General features: G+C 35.3%; 1 protein-coding gene across 1 annotated transcript in view; it reads left to right on the top strand.

The window, feature by feature from the left end:
- LOC149808341 (pecanex-like protein 4) overlaps positions 1–27,140 on the top strand; it is a 65,294-nt gene that overhangs the window by 13,167 nt on the left and 24,987 nt on the right. The window contains exons 3-6 of the mRNA XM_089975897.1: positions 646–819; positions 3,631–4,169; positions 20,042–20,166; positions 22,398–22,878. Of these exons, the coding sequence (XP_089832023.1) occupies positions 646–819; positions 3,631–4,169; positions 20,042–20,166; positions 22,398–22,878 (1,319 nt within the window). The remainder of the gene's footprint in view (positions 1–645; positions 820–3,630; positions 4,170–20,041; positions 20,167–22,397; positions 22,879–27,140) is intronic.

The raw sequence follows: 27,140 nt of genomic DNA, 5'->3' as shown, positions 1-27,140 counted from the left end.
TTAAAATCCTAGTGAGACCTCTGACAATTATAATCTATATTGCATAATTCACTGACTTAGGTTAAGTTTTTGCATTTAGCTCACTGACTAGGATCTTATTCCTGGATTTTCAGATATCAGCCACTTTAAGGATCAGATGCTAGAAGAAGCCATTTGCATGATTTTTAATGTTATGATCTTAGAAAATTTCTGCAATAAGCCTGACAAGTACATATAATCATAGCTTGTTATCTCTCCAGAAACTACCTGTATTTTTTGTGCAGTTTTGAAAAGACTTGTTCCGTAGGTTTGTGTCGCAAGATCTTCAAGGTGAGTTCAGTTTGAGTAAGATCTATATATATATTTATATTATGTCTTTGTGTTAGAAAAAAATGTTTAATATGCAATAGTAAAACTGTTAAAATTGACATGATACAAAAACATTGAAACAATTTAGACTGGGTTGTTGTCTTAAAATACTTCAGAAAGCTGCTTAGTGAAATATTTAACTGTCAGGTTGCACAGGTGAGCAATGTGAAGTCCACTTTAATCTTTTGTTCTATAGTACATTAGATGAAATAATTTAACATTTGGATTCATTTTTTTATTTTACCATTAAAGAATTATTTCTCTTCTTTGGAAAGTTATTTTCAATATTTTTTCCAGATTTTTATCTACAGACTTTCTGCTAGCAAACCAAGTGCTTCACGTAATATTTATATTCCTACCACTGTTCTGGACCATTGGATTTCTGTCCCCAGTTGACACATTCTTTTTCTGGCTATTTGAACAAGCCCATGTGTTCATCTTAGGAGGATCCTTCATGGCTTCAAATGTCAGGTGAGTGTATTCCTTCCTCCTTTATAAGGCTCATGAATTAGGAAACATCCTAGCCTAGCCCCTCTCTACTTAAAATTTTTTTTTTAATGCAATACTCCACAGAAATTTGCTTTCCAGAATGCTTTTAGACTACACTATGTTTAATTTATTGCTTGGTTATGAAAGATAGATACTTTATTTATTTTGTTTGTGATGGTAGCAGGGGAAGTAGGTAAAGTAACCTTTTGAAGTGATGGAAGGTTCTTGCTGTTCTTAACTGAGTGTGGGATTTTGTTTTAGTAAGACTGTTTATTGATGTCTTCAGGAGGAAACAATGACCTACTTTGCATGCTGTAATGATTCTAGGCTCATGTTTTGGACTAGGTTGCATTCCCATACAGGATAGGTTAAAACTATCACAAGTTCTCTTCCTTACACGTAGATGCAGATCATGTGAATTTATTTCCAGTAAAAATCTGTAAAAGAAGTTTAGAAATTTCTGATTTCAACATAGATTGAGATTACATGGACCTATAAATAAGAATGTCAGCATAGATGCCATATTATTTTTGCACAATTTCATTATGCACCCTTTATTCCAACTGCAACTGCTGTAATAAAATGCCCATATGCCTGCCACCCCCCACCCCCCAGATATTTGACAGTAATTTGGTATTGTACAGATGTGTTAGTAAATATCACTTCAGCCAGTCAGGTGGCCTCTTCACTAGCCAAGGACCCGATAAGTTAACCCTATCTACACCTTGGCAGATCTAGCAGATATTTCTGTGCTTCAGGTCTGTGAATAACATTGGATGCGGCAGCGGCAGCGAGCCACCGCATCCAATCCAAAGTAAGTTGTTCAGTTTAAACACTGTTCCTACAAGGAAGCATGCAACTTGAATGGACTCATAAATAAGCAGTTTTCAGCTACTGGTCTGTGTTTGTATAAATACCTTTCACTCAGATACAGCTGTAATGGCCTCTCTTGGTATGTAGTCATACTTTCAATGTTGAACATATTAAGTATCTTTTTGTAGTCAATTGCCTCCACCATTTGTGGCCTATGTACAGTGCACTGCAGTTACATCCTATTGGTTAGTTGGCATTACATACTAAGGGAGGCAACTCATAAAATCCAACTGATGTCACTAGGACAAAGCACTAAAATATCTGCCCGAACCACCAAGGTGTAGAACTGTAGATAGGGTCAATATATCAAAGCCTTGGCTAACAAAGATGATCAGGTGAACTTTCATATTAATATGTACTACATTTATATTAAATTAACATAAATGCCGTCCAAAATTAATATTCTCTATGTCTTGATGCACAACAAAATTGGAAAACGTTAGTAAGTTTCACTATAATCATTTGTTGCTACATTTTGTTAACACTAAAAGAGACAGATATTAAGGAATCTGATTTCAGTCATTTTGAATTAAATTTCTATCCTATGTGTTTATGTGATTTGGATTTTTTAAAAAGTAGTTTTAAAAGTTTTTCAGTCATATCGCTATGATGTCTGCATTGTGACAGTTTATAATGATGTCTAGCACTGGGGCATCATGCTGCAGACATGTAGCATGATGTCCCACCCAGTCTCATTATCCTGACACCAGGCTGACCAGTCCTAACACTAACCTCTTAATGCTGAGCGCCAAGAGAGGCAGCTGCTAGTACCATTTTTATAAGTTTTTGGTATGACTTGGACGAGCTTTGAACCTGCTACCTCCCACATCCGAGGCAGATGCTCTAACCACTAGAGTACCAGAGCAGTCCATTTCTATCCTGTAGTTTTCATGCTAAACTGAACACATCTGCATTATTTGGTGTTCAGGTGGGCACATAATGCACAAAGAGACATCATATCAAAGAAATGGGAGGCTTGGCTTTTGTAATTATTTGTTGTTTCAATTTTATTGTTGTTATTGATTGGTAATATTTGACAGCCTAGTCACTCAGGATTGTAGCTCCCGATTTAGATTTGAAATTTATATTCTGATATAAAAATTTCATATTGCAAGATTGGAGGAATACAGTACCTTTCATAATTTTATGGTTTTGTTATTTGGTCTTATGTTAAATCTTGCAAAAGGCAAAATATATTTTAGCAGTCATATTGTTTGAATAATAAGCAAATAATCATCAGACTTTGCCCACACATTTTTGCTAGCCAAGGTTCCAGTGTGTTAACCCTATCTACACCATGGCAAATCGTTCAGATATTTTGGTGCTTCAGGCCTGTTAATTTCATTTAATGCAGAAACAAGCAACCACATCCAATCAAAATCAGGTTATTCAAATTTGAACACTGTTCCTCAAATATATATATGCAATGGCTTCTCTCTGGTATATAGTCATACTTTCATTGTTAAACTTACCAAGTATCCTTTTGAAGTCAGTTGCCTCCACCATTTTCAGCAGACTTACAATGCGCTGCTGTTGGTTAGTTGGCATTACATACTAAGGCAGTCAACTCATGAAGTCCAATAGATGTCACTAGGACAAAGCTCTGAAATATCCCTATGATCTGCCAAGGTGTAGGTATGGTTAACACATCTGGCACTTTGTTAGCAAAGATGTTGCCCACAGTGTAGCCAGAGATCAAGGAACATTTCTAAGGATATGTGGCTAACATGTCAGAGATCAAAGATCACAACATGTAGTTGTTTAAAGTAGGATGGACATCATTGGTTCCATCGGAATGGGATGGTCTTAGGATCAGAGGTCAAGGTCACTCTTGGTGTTGGTGGGTAATATATTGCCAAGATGAAAGTGAAATTTGTAACAGGTGATACATTAAATTTACACATTTTCTTTTTTTTTCAGGCTAATTGTAATATTGGTTGTCTCATTAGGTGTGTACCTGGGTACATACTATCTTCCCTCCTGTTTAGCCAAAGTTGTCTTCTCGGCTTGTCTTGGTTACTTTTTAAGTACTGATCTGAGTGGACTAGGATGCCAAGTGATTCACTTTTTCCAGCACAGGAATAAAGTCTCAGATAGTACAATACAACTTGTATCATCCATTGATAAAACATCACCTGAACCCGAACTTCTTTGGAGATGGGGTCCATTAATATTTCTGTATCATTTTGTGATCTTGGCCCTCGTTGGAGTGGAAGCAGGACTTCTAAATTACAACTCCCAGTGGTTACCCTCAGATATCTGGTACATTCTGGGATATTGTATCATTGGCTTGTGTGTCATGGAGAAAATCTTGCGAGACATTCAGAATGTGTACATTGTGTTTGGACTGTGGCGGAACATGTTGTTTCCCTCAAGCCTGCAGCGAAGCACTCCTTTCAAGACAAGAAAAAAATGGCTGAAGTTAGTGGGCATGGTGAGAAGAGCCATTGTCAATTGGAGTAAGTAAACAAATATAATTTTTGTAGAAGGAAATGGTCCTAAAGATGGCAAAAGTAGAAAATAAAACTTGCTGAATCCTGAAACATTTACTCTATTTCTTTTTGTATTACACATGTCTGATGAAGGCCCCTCATTATAACAAAGTTATTTTCAAATATTTGTGTACCTTCACTGGTGTGCATCTATTTTCATCCACCTATTATCTGTTAGCTGTTGTTTGTTATTACTATTCCTTAACTGCATGAAGAAAAGTTATGAAACTTGGTGTACATTTCTATCCTAGGGTCCGGTTTGTTTAGATGAACATGGTGCTCCTTGAACCTCCAATAATGTTATCATTTTAGCCATCTTGAAAATCTGGTTATATTAGCAGTAGTCTAATGATGGTCATAGTGATGTGGGGTTTACACTAAATGACCACCTTGTATGTCTTGATGTTAGTCCTGTTTGAAAGTTTTACCATCTGATATCCAGCATGGTCCCCATGTTAGCTATCTTGAGAAACTTATTATTGTTACTCCTTCAGAACAAATGGTGATATTGACCTGGGGTTTTCACAGAAAGACCTTCTGTAATTTGTAGATGGTTCTAAATAAAAGTGGTGCCAATTTAACATCCAACATGGTTGTCATGGCAGCAATTTAGAAAACATTGTTATTGCCACTTCTAAACAAATGATCATAACTACATGGGATTTTCACTTCAAGATTTATTGTTACTTGTGAATGATCCTGAAAGAAAAATGCTGCCAATCTGACACCTGATATCATAGATCTCCTGTTTTTCATGAAAATCTTATTACTGATTACTTCCCCTAAACAGATGTTTATGGCAGCATTTTGTGATTTCACTAAAACGTTTTATGCCATTTGTGCTTAAAAAGATAAGATACTGTATAACCTTCCAAATTGTTGCCTTGGTGGCTGTCTTGAAATTCTTTGAATGGCTATTTCTCCTGAATTGATGGTTTTATCGACATGGGCTTTTCACTGAAATATCATAACATATGTTACTGGTCTTGAAATTGGTGGTAGCCTAACCTCCAACATGGAAAACAAAACAGCCTTAAAAAAATTCTTCTTATTATTACTTATCTTGAAAGAATGGTGGCACTGACATTGCATTATTACTAAAACAACTCTTGCACTGTATGATTGGTCCTGATGAAAATAGTGCAGTGTGACTGTAACAAGATGACCGGGTTGGATTTCAGATTTATAACAGAACACTTTTTGATGGTGACAAAAATACAATGTTTATTGATGAATGACTTGAATGGAAAAAGAATAATGATTAATATGTGCATGTATAAGATCCAAATGTTGGACAAATTAACATAATCTGCACGAACCTAATAATGTAACATAAATGTGAATACACGTAAATGACCTTACATGGTACAAGGACAAAGGTTAATGATTCACAGTAATTTCACCTAATGAAAAGAATGATGTTTTTTACTCAAATAGTAAAGATAATGTACTTTACTCATATAGTAAAATGATGAAATGATGGACAGACACCATACAAAATATCTTTACAGTCCCAAAACACTGGGTATAACATCCCAAAATTAGCCCATGGCTAAAAGAGTACATGTATGGAGTTGCACAAAATGATCTGTCACTAGCATACTTGGCTACCAGTCGCACTGGTCACTCAGGCAGTCAGCATTACAGGTAGTCACTGACCAACATTCATTTCCTTGGTCAATGAAGCAATCAGCGCCCACCAATCAGTCAGCAATGCTTGATCACCTGCTACTCAGCCAGCAACATACTGTTCAATCAGCTGCATGGCCACCGTTCAACCAGCTCCATCATCAGCTCCACAGCCATTATGGCCAGCACCACAGCCGTCATGGCCAGTTTCTATGGTCAGCTGTATAGCTGGTACCCTGACCACCATGGTCAGCTCTACAGCTGCCATGGTCAGCTCTGATCACCATGGATGAGCTCCACATCTGCCACAGTCAGCTCTGATCACCATGGTCAGCTCTGATCAGCTGAAAATAACTCTAACATCATGTACTGAGAATGACATGGTCATATACAATAACACGTAATGATGTTATGAATGGTAAGCTATACAAATTACATTATCGGCACAACATTACAAAGCAATAAATAGGTTCAGAAGTGAACTTACCTGTGTCCAGTAAGAGTCCTATGGTACTAAACGTTTCTCAATAAAATGCAACTTTATCGCTAATATAGCTCTCCTGTTAAGTCACATACAAGAATAGAAAATATTTGCATTATACCACACAAGCTGGAGCTACATAGAAAATATACAAAAATAAACATGGTAGTACAATAGCTATAACTTACAGCTGAAGATTTACAAGTCCTTAAGTAGACTGCTCATGTAAAGATTTTGTCCTATGGTGAGGTATTTATACACAGATAATGTAGCCCTACATCATCTGTGTGTTTGATGAATATCGTTTTTTTCCATCAAAAGCACTTCATATGTGTGGCATAGGATGAACTGAACTCATTGTTTCGAAATATTTGTACAATATGCATAAATCACCCTCATGTACAAGCTGTACACAGAAAACAAAACCCAAGTACATGTATTTAATAAATAAAGGGGTTCATACATTTCCATGACACTGACAGCTGATATGTCCACGTTGTTGTAAACAAGTTTGAAAACCAAACCTTCTCGAACTTACACACATGGACCTAGATTTGCATGTAAATCTCTTCTTTGTATCTTCCTGTTGTTACTACATGTATACAGTTTAGTTTAAAAGATGATGATACAATATATTTAAATGATCTATATAATTGTAAGTTTAGAACATTTGACTTATAAACCCTCCTAGGACTCCAAGGGTATGGCATCAAAATATTAAATGTTTCTTACACATGAATACTATATTGACAATTATATTGCTAAATATAATAAATTTAAACTCGATGGTTTAGTAATGGATAGTGTAAAAGACTGAACAATAAATAGTTCCAGCATTTATGTGGCATTATGACAGTGTTCTTAATTTATCCACAGTATTTATCAGTACTAGTCTAACTGATTATGACTGTTCTTCATTTATTCGCAGTATTTATCAGTACTAGTCTAACTGATTTGTTTTATTTTGCATTCATTTTCAAATTGATATGTAGATGAGACATTTTCAGTTTTGTGTTTGAAACACATTATTTAGTTATCCACAGAGCTCAGTTAAATCAATTTTGTGTTTGAAACCTCAATATTTAGTTATCTGCAGACCTCAGTTCAATCAATTTTGTGTTTGAAACCTCAATGTTTAGTTATCTGCAGACCTCAGTTCAATCAATTTTGTGTTTGAGATCTCAATATTTAATTATCTGCAGAGCTCAGTTGAATCTATTTTGTATTTGAAACCTCAATATTTAGTTATCTGCAGAGCTCAGTTCAGTCGATTTTGTATTTGAAACCTCAATATTCAGTTATCTGCAGAGAACAGTTCAATCGATTTTGTATTTGCAACCTCAATATTCAGTTATCTGCAGAGCTCAGTTCAATCGATTTTGTATTTGAAACCTCAATATTTAGTTATCTGCAGAGCTCAGTTGAATCTATTTTGTGTTTGAATCATCAATATTTAGTTATCTGCAGAGCTCAGTTCAGTCAATTTTGTATTTGAAACCTCAATATTCAGTTATCTGCAGAGAGCAGTTCAATCTGTTTTGTGTTTGAATCCTCAGTATTTAGTTATCTGCAGAACTTTATTCAAATAGGAAGTCTACTGGAGCATGATTTCCTGCCAGTATGGAAAGTTTATAACCAGGGTCAAGAAAGCTATTATAAATGTTTTTAAAAAAATATAAATCAACGTTGATTATACACCACTATCTTCCTGATGTTGATTACATCTAGAGGAGAGCTGGGCTCAATAAATTAATCATAAAATTCAATTTGTACTGACATTTGTTATTAGATGACACCTAAAGCAGTAAAATCAGAGTATACATGTATTTTGCATAATAATGGCACATTTGCTCTATAGTACTCCCCCAGTATAACACTCTGAACATCATGGGAAACATAAATATAAACTGCCTCATAGGTGGTCACATTATACTGAGGTATTTTATATGCATTCCAAACAGTGTTGCATTGAGCATAACTGTGCTACCAACATGAAGATGCCCATCACTGAAGTTTACCAAGATAAAGAGATTAAACGTTTTGGAAATACTTGTGAACAGCATGAACCAGAGTTCCTGAGATCTAAGTATTTACTGGACATATCCTGTAGATCAAAGGTTTGAACCAGCACATACTCCAAACTAGCAGACCTTGGTCATAGAGTTCTCGGATACCATTATATAAACTATTCTTTGATTCGTGCATCCATTAAAGTGCAAAATAAACACCTTAACAAATAGAATTCCAAGATGATTATGTCTGATTTACAGATTGTTTCACTATTGGACAATTAATAAAGTCAAGTTTACACTGTTTTTCTGTCAAACAATCAGAAGATGTGAACTATACATGTTTGGTCATTATGTTTTCCAGTCATTTAAACTATCTACAGACATTAAACACAAGCCGTAAAAATTATGAAAACTTTTCTTCTGGACATACCAAAATCCAATAATTGCATGATTGCCACAGAATCGGTATTATAAATCATGACATTGTATCAGTCCCTCACACCAGGTGATTTACATCATGATGTGTCTACACATGATATCTTTAGAACCAAATATGTAAAGCCTTGGCCTGAGCTGAGAAAACAAGATGCTAGCAACAGAACTAACTTTTGTTATTGTCATCAAAGACTTATTTGGGTACCTCATCAAATGGAGCTTCAAGATCTCTCATTACCAGAAATGCTCTTGTTCTTGTAGGTGATTAGTGGAGACCTAATCTGGCAGTGTGCAACTGCATTAGATTCGGATTAATGTTATTCCAAGCTTGATGTGTATTATACATAGCTAAATAAAATAACAAAGAATTTTACAGTGTATACCTGTGTACAAGTCTGATTCAGCTGCAGACCACATAGACCCAGCTCTGCAAATAATGCCCTAGCAGATCAGGATCTGTATTTGTTTATTCTTTTGATCATCCTGACAATAAAAGATATACTGTAAAAACAAATACGTCATGTAGACAAAATAGACTCTGATTGATCTACCACTGCATAATGCACTAGCAGATCAGAATCTGTGTTGTTTATTCAATTGATATGTCCTAATAAACAGCATATACCTAAATCTGCCAGTGCATAATGCAATGGAAAATCAGGTTCTTTTGCCAGGACCCAGGTGGCTGAGTGGTCCAAGGAATTCATATTTACAGATCACTGACATATCACCTGTTTCCATGTGGGTTAAAGTTTGCTCAACCAGCTTGGGTATGTGTAGTTTCCTATGGGCCAGTGTTTCTTCTTGGTGGGGTGGTGGTGGGGGATGCTTAGGATTTTTCTTCTGCGATATGTGCTGACTGCCATGTGAAGCGTATCATGTGTTGAAAAATGATGTTGAACCCTTGTTACAAAACCAAGCAAAGAAAATCTATGAATTTTACAGTTGGATCCAGTTTATATGTGAGTATATATGATACACTGATATAGAAGTGAACTATTCTGAGTGTGCATGAACAAGAGCAGCATGATATCTCAATTACTGATTCTAATACCACTTTTGCTGAGGCTGCTTAGATCTACTTAAAATAAAGAAAAGCACCACAACTAGAAAACAAGGTAAAAAGTTGATTTGCGTGATTATGGTGTACTTTTTGAACAAATTTTAGTTTTTGTTCCAGTCAGAAAATAGTCTTATAGTTCCTTTATGCACAAATATAATTTGTTTGGATTTACAATTAATAATTGAAATCTTTATTCAATTATTACTGAGAAAGGTTCTGGGAATTTCATATATTTCAGTGTATGATAACCTGTATGGCTATAAAAATAATTAATTTCACTTTTAAAGGTACAGTAAGTAATAATTAGCAGTATGGTGACACTCTAGGTAAAAAGTTTAAAAATTTAGTTAAGTGACTTCATTTCCGAATAAAAAGCTTTCTATGTGTGAATTACCACTTATTAAAAATGCAGGATGTACCATTTGTCCACATAAACTAATTAGAAGGTGGTAACCAGTAACACTGTAGATCCCACATCAGCACTTTCCACAGTGTGTTTTGTACAGCTTGAGTTAGCATTTCTAATCAAATTCACTTAAAAACAAAAACAAAAAAAATGCTATAACAATTCAGGATATTTAAGTATATTTTTTATAACCACTAATTAACCCTTTGCTTCCAAATGAAAATCTAACCCTGTTACCTGTGCCTTCCATATGATGTTCATAATGTCATATTGCTTCTCAGAAGGGACACAAAGTGTAAGGCAACAACATCTTGAAGACATTTTATTCTTGCATTGCTTTAAAAGCCTCTAAGTTTATTGTTCTTTGAATTACAGAATGCAGTGGTAATGGAATACCATATATGCTCACTTATAAGTCGAATCAGACTGAAATCAACAAAGATGCAGATCTGCCACATAATGTTCCTGCAGATCAGGGTCTATATTGTTTGTTCTGCTGATTACTCCCAACAAACTGCACAGACCCAGATCTGACAGATGCATTATGTGATGGCAAGTCTTGATCTTTGAAGTTTGCAGTTGGACTTCTTTTATAAGAGAGTATATTATGCAACAGTAGCAAATACAGAATTGTGCATTTTGTGACTGCATTATTTAGGCTCCTTTTATATCTTTAACAATTAGAAATTTTTAAGCATTTTACTAATAATAATGTATGAATCTGAGAATCATAGAAATAACAATGGTAGATATAAAATAAATTTAGAAATCACATTTACATCAGTAGTGAAATACAGTAATTGAACATATATCATTCTCAGAAAAACCATCTCATGTCAAATAGTGAAATTTGTTACATGAAAATCCATAAGCATTCTCTTCATCTCTTTGTAAAATTAATTATTCAAATATGTTTATGTATTGAGATTTAGTATTCATGAGTTATTCTTCATTAAAAATAATTGCATCAAAATATCTTTTGACGTTTATGCACAAATATGTTGTATCAATTTTGAGGAAAACTCATAATGATTACATTGTCTAAATTTCATTTGAAACAAGAACTTATTTTAGTATTGAAAACATTGTTATTCTTTCATTGCTTTTTTGTAATACAGGTACATTACAATAAATGTAGCCAACAGTTTCTTTATTGCAATCCTGAAATAACAGTAATCTTTCAGGATAAAGTTATTTTCAGACAAAATATTTAGTAAAAAATAAAACAGTTACAAATAGTATACTTATGCCATAATGATGCAGTATTCATGAGCCTTGGTAGTTCAGTTTGGTAGAGTCAGACTTGTAATGGAAGGGTGGCAGGTTCCATACCTGTCCAGGTCAACTTCATTTGGCTGGTGCTATGTGTGGAAAAGCATCTTTTCCCCTTTTCTCAGTATGATGTAGCCAATAGTGTTATAAATGCTATTAAAACCCACAAAAACCACCACCACTCCTAATATTTTAACTAAGCATATGATAAACCAATATGTGTGTAATAAAAAAAAATTCCTAGCAAAGGATATTTTCATTTCATTGAAGAGCTGATCCTGAATATAAATATCCAGCTTCTAGTAAATCAATTATTCTCGAACTTTTGTGTTCATCTAAGAAAAGAAGAAAAAAAAACTATTTACAATTGTACACGTGTTGCAGCATATCTTTATTGTTTGATAAATGCTATGATATGAAATGATATATGGTCTCCTTGATTCATGTATGGTGGGTATTTAAACTCCTTAGGAAAGCCTTAATGGTGTTTTCAGAAGGTGCCATTAGCATAGAATCCATGTCTCAGTAAGCTTCATACAAACAGTTGGTGGCTGTGAAAAAGGTGTCAAAGTATAAATGGTAATATTTGCTTTTTCAATGGTTTTGTTAGCCTTTAGGCAACTAGATAGACCTGACCGTTCATGCTGTCATTGGCTTGATTTTTACATCTTCCATGACATGATAAAACTCAAACTGGTGACAGAAACCAGACAAAATTTTGCAACACTTCCATACTTTCAGGCCCCATGTGATTGGCTTCAGTTGAAGATTCTGCTTGGTGTTGTGTCGTCCCTGAAAGGTGGCTATACCTGTAAATTGCATTGTCTTCTTGGTAGATCATTTAATGAATTTGAAATTACTATATACTCAAAACCTTTGACTGGATCGATTAATGAAAAATGATCTTGTTTTTAAATTATGAAAATGTATCTAATGCTGCAAATGTTACTTTTAGATATATTATAAAATATAATTTATAACTTTTACCTTTTCATTAGGTCTTTATCTGTGAGTGTGTGTCTGCTTTTCAATTTACTTACTGAACCAGAAGCAACAGCAAATCCAGAATAAAAAATGACACATTTTAGGGTACATTTAATGATTAAGTATAGCATAGATTTGTAACATGACTGCTGTTGTTATGCAAATGAGATCAGCAATGTCAGCTAATGTGTGTGCTTCGAGTTCAACAGGTAAACATGGTAGCAGTATATAGGCTTCACATTTTGGTTATTTTTATCTTGTCACCCATCAAAGAAACATTGTATGGCTTGTCCAGGAAGTTTGATTTCAGCATGATAATTCCATTGAATAAAGCTGAGAATTTACTTGAAAAAGTATAATTTTTATCAGTTTTGGGTGTGAATCAACTTACAGAAATAGGAAATCACAATTTTTCTCTTCAGTTGATTAGATTTAGATTTCTTGTTTGGGGAATATGCAGACAGCAAGTATTAAATTATGAGGCTTTTTATAAATGTTTCAAAGGTTTTAGGACAAAACATAAGTGTGTGTAAATATATATATATATATATAGAGAGAGACCCAGAAAGCAATACATCTGCTCTCTAGTGGCAAGAAAGCGGTGCAGCTCTGGCTGAAAAGCTCCATCAGTTGTTTCATCTCATATGGCAAAAAGATGATCCCACAGGAGTTCAAGGATGCCACTATTATACACCTGTATAAGCGCAAGGCTAATCTTCATACTTTTGACAACTACCAAGGTATCTCTCAGCAGGCAAGATACTTGCCAGGATTCTCCTCAGCCATCTCACATCACACCTTGACCATGGACTCCTACCAGAAAGCCAGTGTGGATTCCGAAAGGAGCATGAAACCATCAACATGGTGTTCACTGCTAGGTAGTTGCAAGAGAAAAGCCAAGAGCAGAATACTGACCCTTTCTCTTCCTATGTCGACTGACCAAAGCTTTTGACACTGTTAGCAGAGAGGGCCTGTGGAAGATCATGGTCAAGAACGGATACCCAAGGAAATTTATCACCATGGTGCATCAATTCTATGATGGTATGGAAGCAAGATGTGGAACAATGGTGAGACATCAGATCCCTTTCCTGTCTCAAATGGAGTGAAGCAGGGCTATGTACTGGTGCTAACACTTTTCAGTCTCATGTTCTCAGCCATGCTTGCTGATGCCTTCAGAGATCATGACGTGGGAATCAGCATCAGATACCAAATTGATGGCAGACTGTTCCACCTCAGGAGGCTCGAAGCAAAAACTAAGGTCAAAACAGACATCATCAGAGACTTTCTATTTGCTGATGGCTGCGCCCTAAACACTGGCTCTGAAGCTGACATGCAAAGCAGCGTCGACAAATTCTCAGATGCTTGCACAAATTTTGGCCTTATGATCAACACAAAGAAGAAGACTGAAATACTGTATTAGCTAGCCCCAGGAAAACCGTATGCTGAGCCAAACACCACAGTCAATGGCTACAAACTGAGTGCAGTGAACAGGTTCACCTATCTTGGCAGCACTCTGTCCCAGAATGTTGTAATGGATGATGAAGTTAATACCAGGATTGCTAAGGCCAGCACAGCATTCAGCAGACTACATGCCAAGGTCTGCAACAGAAGAGGCATTAGTCTTCAGACAAAGTTGAAGGTGTTCAGAGCAATAGTACTAACTGTGTTATTATATGCCTATGAAACCTTGACAGTGTACCAGTGACATGCAAAGAAGTTGAACCACTTCTACACTAGCTGCCTCAGAAGTCTCCTAAACATCAAGTGACAAGACAGGATCCCGGATACTGCGGTCCTTGCCCAAGCCAGCCATCCCATTATCTACACCATCTTGATGCAATCACAGTTGCAATGGGCAGGCCATGTAGCTCGCATGCCAGACCAACTTCCAAAAAGACTCTTAAGGCAAGCTCAAACAAGGAAAATGCAACAGAGAAAACGATACAAGGACACCCTGAAGACGTCATTGAAGAACTTTGGTATTGGCTATGACACGTGGGAGCAGACTGCCCAGGACAAGGTCATGTGGTGCTCTTCCATCACTAAAGGTGCTACAGCTTGCAAGGCCAACTGGACAGCTGCGGCAGAACAACAGAGGCAGGCTAGGAAATCCACAGCCACTAACCCTACAATCAGCATTGCTACCATCCCATGTCCACAATGCCTCAGAACATTCAGTGTGCACATCAGCCTCATCAGCCACCTATGCATCCACAGACCATTTGTTCTCAATAAAACACTGGATGACTAAAGTGGTCCTTATCAACATGATGGAAGAACTACTACTATGCAAATTGTAAATAGGACACTTTTTAAGTCCAGTTTAAACAACAAAAAAATCATTAGGCCAATTTCCTTTAGAGATGCTTATAGTAGTACATAAATACTTGGCTAAAATCCATGTATTTAGTGTATGTCATTAATATTAGAAAGGTTTATCAGACTGTATGGGTGAATATACACCGTATGTGCAAAATTACATTATTTAATTATTTGATCCATATTTTATAAAAGAAAGGCATGTTTAATCTTCAATTTTACTTAGCAGTTTCACAATAGAGCTACTGTATACCTGGTAGCTTGAATTGCAACGCAAATGTGCTAGTCAAGGTCCCTACTCACCAACTGCACTATGTCCTGAACCACGCTATATTGAGAACTGCAATATGTACACAACCACAGTATATTGAGAAACATGGATGTGTCAAATTGCAGAATGTCAGGCACTATCAGCATATATATTAAATTTATGTAAAGGACATGAAGATAAGCTTCACCTTGTTTTTTCAACCCCTATCATTATACATTGGTATTTTTGGAGACCATTAGGTCTGGTGATTTGTTGTTGTTGTTGTTCTGGGGTTTAATGCCATTTTCAGCACAAGATAGGCCATATATGGCGGCCAGTATAACTGGTGGAGGAAGAACCCTGGAAAGCCCAGGAAAGAACCACCGACCCCCGAGAAGCTACTGGCAGGCTTTCCCACGTACCCACGCTAGCCGAGCCTTGGACTCGAACATACGCAGACAGAGGTGAGATGGCAGTGATCCGGAACGGTGAGCGCTTTAGACCACTCGGCCACTCGGGGCCCCAGGTCTGGTGATACTGCATTATATCTGGAATTATATAATAATGACATGTATTATAATGGACATGTATTATAATGTGGAGGAGCAGTATCAAGTATGTATCATTGATTTGTAAAAGTTTTATGAGAAGGCATGAATATTAATATATGCATGAAACTATTTTATGCCATCATTTTAATTTTAAAAGAAGACTTATTTTAAGTTCAAGTAAATAGAAGTATGAGAGTTCACTGTAATGAACAGATGTCCAAGTGACCTGGACAAGATGTCCTGGGATTAACAGCTGCCATGCTGTCCATTTTTAGTATAGAAATGGATGTTATAGTGTTTATATGGAAATGTAGATGGTTGGTTAAAAAAAAATGAAAATATTTGAAAGCAGTCAATTGTTTTCATGCAACAGTGTTATAATTTTATTTAGTCAGATATATAGAGTTACAAGATGCATAGGCTCCCAGAGAACTTGTAGCAAGTTTTGATAAGAAACTATTTCATAAAAATAATTTGACCATATTAAACAAAATTCACTTTCTGTGAATAACATCACAGTCACTGTAGACCTTTCATCTGCTATTGCAACACATCTATGCATTGCAAACTCTAAATATTAAGTATGTATCATGAAGTTTTGAAAAGTTCTCTGTGAAGGCATAGAAGAATCTATGTGTGAAACTACTTGATGGCATTGATTCAGCCACATTTTGAAACAAATTTACTAAATTCAAATAAACACTAGGGTCACTTAATAGCTTTAATTTACTATAATGCTTGACATATATTCACATCTTGGGTGTATATACAAAAATTTTGAGTTTCTATGTGAAGATATAAGTATACAAAACTATTCCATATGAATAATTTTACCATAGCTGGAAAGAAGCTCTATTTAATGCTTCTTTTTACTTAACAAATCACATCAAGGCCACTGTAGACCTTTTTGTAGCTATTAAAGCACATAAATTTATGTGCTTTGCATATATTAAGTACATATACATGTATCAGTCATTTTGAAAAAGTTTCTGTCTGATGGCATAGATGATTATACATGTATGTTAAAATCCACTTTGTATCACTGATCTGTCCACATTGGAATTTTTTAAAAAAGACACATTTGCAGTTCAGTTAGAATAGCAAAGAAACTGAAGGTAGCAAGTTTTTTCTTTCTTTTGACGGTGCATATGTATTCCACAAAAATATATATTTAATATAGGTATACTTGAATTCTAGAGTTTGGAAGAAAGGTGAAGGAGGATATATTAAGACACTATTATAGTTCTGTTCATATTTAAAACTAAATTTACACTTTTAACTCTGTCTTGTTCGGTAAACACAACTCTATGGAATATCTGATTTTCTTTCCATCTAAAAAATATATCAGGTTGACAAACAGTAAGATATTTAGTGTATTTATTGACCCATTACTTTTTTAGCTCTGCTGGTCATTAACTAGAGGGGTATATGAGATGGTCTGGTGTCCATCCATTAGCTCATTGTCAGTACTCTTCCCAAACTGCTTGGGGAATTGCCATTAAAAACTTGACACAGACATTCATTATTGCTATCTTCATATAATGTGCGGTATTATACTCTCCTTAAGAGGGCCTCAATGGAGAATGGTCCTTGACTAATGAGTCACCATCTATAAATAAAGCACTACCGGTATTATTATTATTATTATTATTATTATTATTATTTTTATTATACCATGGTTTTGTTGATGCTAAATGAAAACGGTACTGATCTCATGTCCACTATGGCCTCCTCAGCAGCCATATTAAAAAATTTCATATACATGTAGCTTCATCTGAATAGAAAGACATATTGACATTTGGTTTTAATTTTAAAAAACTTATTGTGTTGAATGTATTTTGCTGTTCTGATGTCCAGTATGGCCACCATGGTAGCCATCTTGAAAAAAATATTATAGCTACTCATTCTTAATGGAAACTGGTATTGTAAAGGGTTTTTCACTAAACAACTTCTTATAATAGTTGGTCCTAGATGAAGGTGTTGTTGATTTGATGTCCAGTATGGCCACCACATTAGCCATCTTGTAAATCTTGTTATATATACTCCTCCTGAATGGAAAATCACATCAGCATGGAGTTTTCACAAGAAGACTTCTTATGAGATCTAGTTGGTCCTTAACGAAAATGTTGCTGTTCTGGTATCCAATATGACAGACAGACACAACAGTCATCTGGAAAAAAAATTGTTAATGCTACTCCTCTTGAATAGATGGTCAAATCAGCATGGGGTTTTCAATAAAAGATTTCTTATGGTCCTAAGTGAAAATGGTGTCATAATGACAACTAATATGGGTGCCATGTCATCTTGAAAATCTTGTTATTGCTACTCTCCAATAACAGAAAGTCATATCATCATTGGATTTTCTTCAGAATTAGTATGATAACTAGTTGGTCCTAAAAAAAACCCGGTGCTTATCTGATATCCAATATGGCTGCCAAGGCACCATCATGAAAATCTTGTTGTCACCACTGCTTCTTGATGTAAAGTCGTATTTTGGCATGTGGTTTCTACCAGAAGGCTCCTTATGATAACTACTGTAGTAGGTTCTAATTTAAAATTAGACCTCCAATATATGACCAACATGATGGCTGTTTTGAAGATCATTAGTGCTACTCCTTTTAGATTAGGCATGTAAAACTATGGCCTGCAATCTGGTTTTATGTGCTTATTTATATCACCAGGTGTGGCTTTAAAAATCGCTTATCTAGCCTGTGCTCTGGAGGAAGTTGCACGTTCCTGTCTTAGATGAATGGTCATATTGACACGGGTTTTCACCAAAGGACTTCTTATAATGTTCAATTGGTCTTAAATGAAATTTGTGCTGATCTGACACTTAGTATGACCAACATGACAGCCATCTTCAAAATTTTGTTATTGCTGCATCCTAAATTAAATTTTCATATTCACATGGTTTTTCGCATAATTTTTTCTAATGATGTATGGTTGTTCGTAAATGAAAATGGTGAGAGTCATTCATCCAGCATAACTGTCACAGCCGTTAATTTGAAAATCTTGTTATTGCTCAGAAATATTAAACATGGTTTCAGCACTCAGGACTTAAAAAGAAGAAATGGTCTTATCTTCATTATTTTTTATGTGAAGTCACTGAAGGCATTGGTCAATTAACCCTAGAATTTTTGTAAACCAAAACAAATTAGAGTACATTAGTCAGAGAGGTTTACACAAATTAGCTATGCATTCCAACATGAACACCCCGTTGTAAAATGATTTGAAAATCTTTGTAATTATTGAAGAAAAAACAGGGTAAAAAGAACTTTGTCAACTTGCAACAAAAAATCTTGAGTTGCTTCCTCCTGTCTGATATTAATACTGGAAATAGGTCTGGCTGAAAATGCTATTTTATCATCATCATATATCTTTTGGTGCAAGTACTCAATTTGCCATGACATTAATTACAATTAATAATACTTTGCAAAAGACATTTCACAATTCACACCCGACAACAACAGTAACAGGGCCCAGTATGTCATGTATTTAGCCAAATAAGCTCTCTTGTACATCACAGACACAGTCTCATGAAACAGATGCACTGATGCAAAATATGACGTAACTTTGCTTCAGCGGTTATGTACAATCATTATGCTGAGGTTTTCCCATCATTGGTACTATAGGATCTGAGTCTTTTTTTCTCTAAACTTTTTATGTTTCCTTCGAATGTTTTATGTTAAATTTTACAAATATATGTATATGTGCACCACATTAATTTTCAGCAAAAAATGTCCCAGCAATAGCCATTAGAATGTCAGGACTGCTTTATATATACACACAAAACCCGAGGTTCAGGTTTTATTTTTCTGCAAAGTTGTTAATATTTTATTTCATAAACATGAGTTGTAGGTAAGTCCGATATGTGTAAATTGGGAGTTTGCTGTATTATTTACATCTCAGTATAAAATACAGTCTAGTCTTTTGTTTGGAAAGTGATTAAACAATCCACCACCCAACCCCATTTTCTTTTTTACACAAAAGTTTTAGAAAATTAGTCTGAAATTATATATCAAACCTTAAAGTTTATCATATATTTTTCTCATAATCAGTTCTATTGAGTTTATGCTTTTCTGCTTTTATGAATTGCCCACTGAACTTAGACACAAAGACACAGTGATCCCATTCAAGAGTGCTCTCAAAACTCACTTATTTTGACTGCAAGAGCAAACTTAAAGACCTAATAATGTTTCCTACCTTAATATTCTCAGCATGTTTTTTTATGTTTTCTAAATTTCATGGTTTTTGTTTTTGTAATCATATCATTACATATGTTTTTTATCTTATAGGTGTTGTCTAATGTTGTAAAGCGCTTAGAGCTTCTAAAGATTATGCGCTATACAAAGTCCTCATTATTATTATTATTATTATTATTATTTCTCAGTTGAATAAAGAAAGACTTTTATTTTTATTTCTCATTGTTCTCTACAGTTGGGCCTTATACGATGCTGGCATACTTGTCACTCTCAGTTAAAAGTTCTAGCACTTTCTGCAATAATCCGGACCTGGCTACAGCCGTGTGGTACACATTTGGAATCGTCAGGGCATTCAGATGGGTAGGTGTACATTGCACATCCACAGAATATTGAGTTACATGTAATCAAATTTGTTCCAGTGGCACTTTGCTTGAAGGATTCTCTGGCATGTTTTGACTAAATTGTTTCTGTGAATAGCAAGATATTTTTTTAAAAAATGTGTGCATGCAATATCACGGGTGGTAAGAAACAGTACTCAGCAATATCCTTTTTTAGTCATGCCCAGCTTAATAGATTAATGTGAAGCAAGCCACATCACTTTTCTGTCACTGGTGATGGCAGCAGCTGCAGCATTTTCAGCAGTTTGATTAGGCATTGGTTAAAAAAGTTTTTCATTTGCATATATTTCCTAAACCTCTTGATAAATTCTTATACTTTGCATCAATCATTATGAAGCTAAGACAACTCATTCTATGACAGGCATGCTAGTTCCTTTGACCTTGGAGTCAAGAACACAATAATAGAAAATTTACATTAATTGTGTGGTTAAAAAAAATTATTTGTTTATATTTTCAAACCCCCGTAGTAGATTTTATTAATACTTGGAATGAGTCACTTTGAAGCTAAGACAATTCATTCAGCTACATGGTTGCTCTATCCTATTGACCTTGGAATCAAGGTCACATTTTACAGCATTGCTTTGATCTTGGGTTCAGCATGTAAGCCCTGATCTTCCTGTTCTATCAGTCTTTTGAGGTAATGGTGTGTGAGAAGTAGCTATGGTAGTAACTCCTTGTTGCACAAAAAAAAAAACAACAGTACATGAAAGAGTTTGGTTATTATTAAAACTACCCGATATATGTACAGGAGTCCGCCAATTAATCACCAATTCTCATGTGAGAAAAATTATTAATATGGCAAAAAATGCATTTTGCAAATTGTTTTTCTGAGGAAAATTGTGAAGGATCAAATACTAAATGAAATGTGGAAATATAATGAGCGGGGGTGAAGCAAAAAAAAAATCAAATAAAATGAGTGACAAAGTTTTTGAAAATACCAAGTATAGTGTGTTAGCAAAGGCTGAATAATCTTAAAGAGAATGCAGAGATGACAGTGAGCTTTCTTTATATATCTACCAGTTAATGAACCATTCTGTAAAATATGGTACTATTTAATATGAGATTATGCTACTTTACTGGTGGCCCCAACAACTTTGCTCATTCAAAACTGTTTTGATCATGTGACCAAGCTTGTGTGGATTTGACATATGACTATCATGTGATGACTATATCATGATGTGATTATTATCATTGTTCCATGAACTGTAAAATTACAAAATGGATGGATTGATTTAATATTATAACCCAGATAGATAAGAATACTGTCAATTAATTTGTCCATTTTTTATTCAGTGCATTAATGCATCATAAAAGTAGTCACATGATGATATTCATCACATGATAGCTGCATATCAAATCTCAAGTCACATGATCCATAACTGAGTGAAGTCGCATCTGATTGCTTCCTCAATATTGTTTGAAGAGCCATTTATGCCAGTAATTCAAAAAAAACAACAGGAGTTAAGGTTATGTTATTACACTTTACTTTAGAAATATGTACAGATCAATACAGGCCCCTTCAGCCAACCATAATTCAGGAACCATGACAAATACCATTAAGTGTCTAAACACAGCTGATATGTGCACAGATTTGTTGTGGACAGACCTGTCTGCAGTAATGTCATGGTATTACAAATAGGTCATATCAGACCCCAAAACCATCCATCAATACCAATAGTTTTTGAGCCTGATTTATTGAAATATTGTTATTGTTCTAGGGTTTAACACCATTTTTCAGCACAAGATAGGCTATACATGGCGGCCAGTATAACTGGTGGAGGAAGAACCCTGGAAAACCCAGGGAAGAACCACCGACCCATGAGAAGCTACTGGCAGGCTTTCCCACGTACCCACGCTAGCTGAGCCTTGGACTCAAACCCACACAGACAGAGGTGAGATGGCAGTGATCTGTAACGGTGAGGGCTTTAGGCCACTCGGGGCCCCAATTTATTGAAATAGATATCCACCTTGCTAAGTATAACTTTGTATGTATTCAAATTAAAAAAATCTTAATCATTAGATTTTCCTGCTATATTTTCACAAAATTTTAAACAAAAATACCATTGTCAGATTGAAACCTTGATTTTCAATGATGCACTACACTAATGAAAAGGTGTGGCTATCTCTGCCCTAGCAATAGGTCAGTTATCTGGGTACCCCGTTTTCTTTCTTATGCTGTTATTTCTTTTTCAGATTTGGCAGAGCACAGTTCATTCATTATTAGAGCTATCTGTTGTCCACATTATCCAGGTGGTCCTATCAGGAAATTCATCAGTATCTTCTCTGGGAGTGCCCATACTTGCTTTAATAGTGGGAATCTGTAGGGATCGTTTCTTCCAGGTTCTAAATAAACTTTACTTTTTCTTTGTACTGCTGATCACATCATGGACTGATAAGAAGCAGAGACGAGGATCGACGATTCCCATTATTATTGTGTCTGTGATTCTTTTCCCTGCTGTATTTTGTCTAATTTTACTGGCCTCTGTGATTTCTGCATCACTTCTGCCACTTTTCACACTGCCAGTGTTCTTTTTGGCATTTCCCCGCCCACTCCGTTCCTGGCCTGAGCCTGTGGGAGCCTCAGCCAGTGCATGCCCAGATACTAACTTTTACAAACAATTGGCACCAGTGCTGGCCAAAACATTATGGAAAGGATTTGCCTGCGGTAGTCTAGGTAAGATATTTCAAATCTTTAATGTACTATTTAGCATAAGATGATGGTAATCATTTATAGACATTAGAGAGAATCCTATTAGTATTGATTCCACAAATAATACTGTATTTATCATGTGTTTGCCTTGTTGGTTTATCCAGGGGTATCTGTTATGTTTTATTGTCATAGTTCATATTTGGGCAAGTGCATGTTGTCTTTGTTAATAATATCATATTGTTGGGTAAATTTTGAATTGTTGATTATTCTACAGCCTCAAGCACTCAAATGGCATCATAATTCTTGGAAAAGATAAGACTTAATGGCAATCACATGTAATCTGTTTAATCTACAACAGATTATTCTACAACCTCAAGTGCTCAAATGTCATCATAATTCTTGAAGGAAAAAAGAACTGAATAGAAATGAAATGTGTAAGCTGAAACTAGGAAAGATCAAACTTAATCGGCCCAAAGCTACTGGTACAACCATATAAATTATGGCAAACGAAAATCACTGGGTGGTATGCTAATTTGATGATTAGCAATGATTATTCTCTTAGTCTGTCTCAACCATGAAATTATGGAAAATGAAATTCAATGGGTGGTATGTTAATTTGATGAATAGCAGTGAGTCTGTGCAGCTACCAGCAATAAAGACCAAATAAAAATAAGTCACTGGATCCCAGTAGAGTCTGTCCTCTTCTGAGAAAGATTAAATGTTATCTTTCTGTTAAAATTTCAGAATAACAAGCATACAAAATTTGAACTGAGTATATGGTCAAAGGTTGAGATGTATTATGGAAGACCGAATTAAGTTGAGATATATGAATTGTTGTATATGTTGATGAAAAAAGTTTATCATGTAGAACTATTCAGTTATGCTTGTACTTAACCATAACGTCATCCTGCATGATTCAATTCATGCATAATGGCAAGGTAATTAAGTTTATAATTAATTAACTAGTTACCAGGTTATATATTTTGCACAAGCCCACAAATCATGACAGTTAATATTAGAACACTTTCACCTTCATGTGAACTTTCTGTCATAGGTAATTAAGTTAAATGCAGCTTGTCTAACAAACAAATTTATAACCTTTGTACAAGTCTACAGACCATTATTGTTAATGCGACCACTCTGCTACTTCATTAACTTGGTTATCTGCCTGTTGTAATGTAGATACAGCACTCATTCAGTATGTCTCTTGCTTGTAACATGGTTCTTTTTATAAGGCAAGTATGGTCATGGATCCCACTTTATTATATAAAATTTTAAATGATATGTTTAGTGCACTAAATTAATGATTTTTTCACTCTAAGGTGGTATACTGCATGACTCCATCTTCACTAGCCAAGGTTTCGATATGTTAACCATCTAAACCTTGGTGGATCAATCCAATATTTCAGTACTTTGTGTCTTTGAATTTCATCAGATGAAGGCCAGTTTATCCATCAAAATCAATTTGTTCCAATTTGAATAATGTTCCTACATGATAGTGACAACTGGAATGGACTCATAAATAAGCATCCTTTCCCTAAAATACACCTGTAATGGCTTCACTCTGGTGTGTTGTCAGACTTTTGATTTTAAACTTACAAAGTCCTTTGAAGTCAATTGCCTTCACCTTTTTCAGCCAATGTACAATGCACCACTGTTATACACTTATAGTTAGTTGGCATTACATACTGAGGGAGGCAACTGATGAAATCCAATAGATGTCATTAGTACAAAGCACTCAGATATCAGGTTGATTCACCAAGGTGAAGATAGGTTAAGATATTGGAACCTTGGCTAGCCAAGATGCCAAGACTTCTATAGAGAGTGTCATAATGAAGGAGTGCTGTAATAATCCAATTTCCAATGCTTTACCTTTACACTGTTTGTCCTTTATAAAGTGCTCCTGGAAAAATGTTTTCAGACATAGGCCAAGGGCATGTGACTTTTAAAAAAATCACATGCTCTAACTCAAATCTACCAGCCAAACTCCAGTTCCACATGCCTGAAAAGGTCCTAGTTTCTACTGTTATTTTTACACAACATTGAAATTGCTGTACGTTAAATATAAAAAGAAAGAAATAAGGTCATATTAATTGAATCATGTTTATTCCCAAAATAGTTCACAATAGTAATGATTTCATTTAGGTGTGGATGTCAACTATTGTCCAGTTTGCTCCAGTGCTCAATGAATTTTTTACAGGCACAGGTCTAGGGCAGGTCTCTAAAAAAAATAATCACTTGCCCAGATTTAAAATATAAATGCCCCTGAAGACATAATTTTATTATTTTGACACACCAAAACTTTCCAGAATAATGAAATGGTTCCATATTCTTGTAACTGTAATCACTGAACCCTCATTTACATTTCTGCTTAAGTGGGGCTCACAACTATGTTTCCAAAAACTTCACAATTTGTACACATTCAGGTGATAAATTTTGAATAATTGTGGCACACAACTTTTGCTCAGGGGCCATGGAGTAAATCCATTTTCTAAATGCTGACATGTTTCTTGATCAAAGTTGAAAGCAGAAATGAAGTTGGAGAAGAATTGATTTTTTAATATCAATCGATAAAACAGTACATCAGGTTCACATTGAATTTGTGTGATAGTACTATGGATTTGTCACTATTACAGAAAACACTCAACTTCATATCAATAAAACCAGCAGCTACCAACTCTCTAAACTAAATGGATTTATATATAATGTAATAATATCAGTTCCTTTTGGGTAAAAAAAGATAGTTTTCTAGGCTTCTCCAAGTTTGCTAATCCCATAGTTTAGCCCAATTGTCAACAGCTGCATAAATATTACTCAGTATATTTAATCAGCAGTATTCATTACCAACTCAATGTGAGCACTAATTATAGGTATGCACTTAAATAAAAAGAATAGAAACAGCATTGTCCCTATTCACATGCCATGAAAGTTGATATCTTTTGATAATAAAGAAGACAATTTTCATATTGTAGAGGGATATATAGATGAGGTCCAGCAGGAGCTGAGTATTCATAATTTTCCAGTGTCTTTCAAAAACTTTACAGTAAGATACAGCATTTTGGCTGGGGGTGCACTTATTATTTCAGTCAAATTAGATAACACTTTTTTTTAGAAAGGCCTAATGGGCAACTGACTTTGAGAAGGGCCCAATCTAGATTTAGAGAGCCCCATGTGTCAGACTATCATATTCTTTTTAGTTCTGCTTGAAGACAGTGAATGAAATAATCTTTCTACAACCTATACTGTACTCTCCTGGCTTACTGTTTCCTGAATGCATTTTCCAGGCTGAGGCTTCATAGAAATCATTTTAGGCACTTCAACAGTTGTGGCATCATAGTTGGACAAAAGACCATCAGGTATCATTTCAATCTAATGGCTGTCAGGGTTGCTTTAATTTGAATACTACCATATCGGATTGGTTGGAATAACACTTGTGGATCATTAACAGTAGCATTTTCTAAATCTGCTGTGAAGCGAGGATTCCAGTGATCATAGGATACTGATGAATTCATTTTCTCTTGGTCCACAAAAGTTGGGAGAATTAGGTTGACTTGACATTTCAGCGGAGATGCAAAACCCAGACTCATAATACCAGCAGTGGTTTGTAATTTTAACCTGGAATTGGGCTCCAGGGTTACACCTACATTGCAGCACTCAAGAAGGAAACATTTGCAGTGGTTTCATAGAGCAGATTGTTTCATCAGGAATGACAGTGGGTTTGAAAGCAAACATCCTGCAATTTTAACTATTCATAATATTTTGTACTGTGACTCCCTTGTTCCATGCTTGTTTGATTAACCTAAGAAATAACTGCGTTGTGACCTGATTCATCGGATTTTCTGCCAGATAAAAGGAACAAGCTTCATGTCGTGTGGTAAAATGGACTGAACAAGCATGATCCAAGAGCTGCAGATAATGAGACATATGGGGTTGCAAGCAGTATTTTCCACAAGTCCTCTCTCTTAAGGATTGCCAAGGATTCAAGGGAGGAATAGCCAGAAGATTTCTTGAAACCACTTATTCACAGTGGCACCTGTCTTCAATCCATTGGAATGAAATTACCATCCAGAACCCTCAGTTGCTCTTATGCTGCATGTTATTAAAACCTTGAAGGGACACAGTTGTTTTTTTCCTTTTGCAATGAAAAATGACAGCAACTTATTTCATGCTGAATTGCAGCTAACCACATAGTTGTGATATTATTCGCTACTGAATTAGAATGTTGTTTAAGTCATGGAAATTGTCTAAAACCATTTGCTGATTCATCATAGCCCCTTGAATGTCCA

The sequence above is a fragment of the Sinohyriopsis cumingii genome, chromosome 1, assembly GCF_028554795.1.
Source record: "Sinohyriopsis cumingii isolate HCF-2022 chromosome 1, ASM2855479v2, whole genome shotgun sequence".
In the NCBI taxonomy this organism is placed as follows: domain Eukaryota; kingdom Metazoa; phylum Mollusca; class Bivalvia; order Unionida; family Unionidae; genus Sinohyriopsis; species Sinohyriopsis cumingii.
This window is presented reverse-complemented; position numbering and strand designations above follow the sequence as displayed.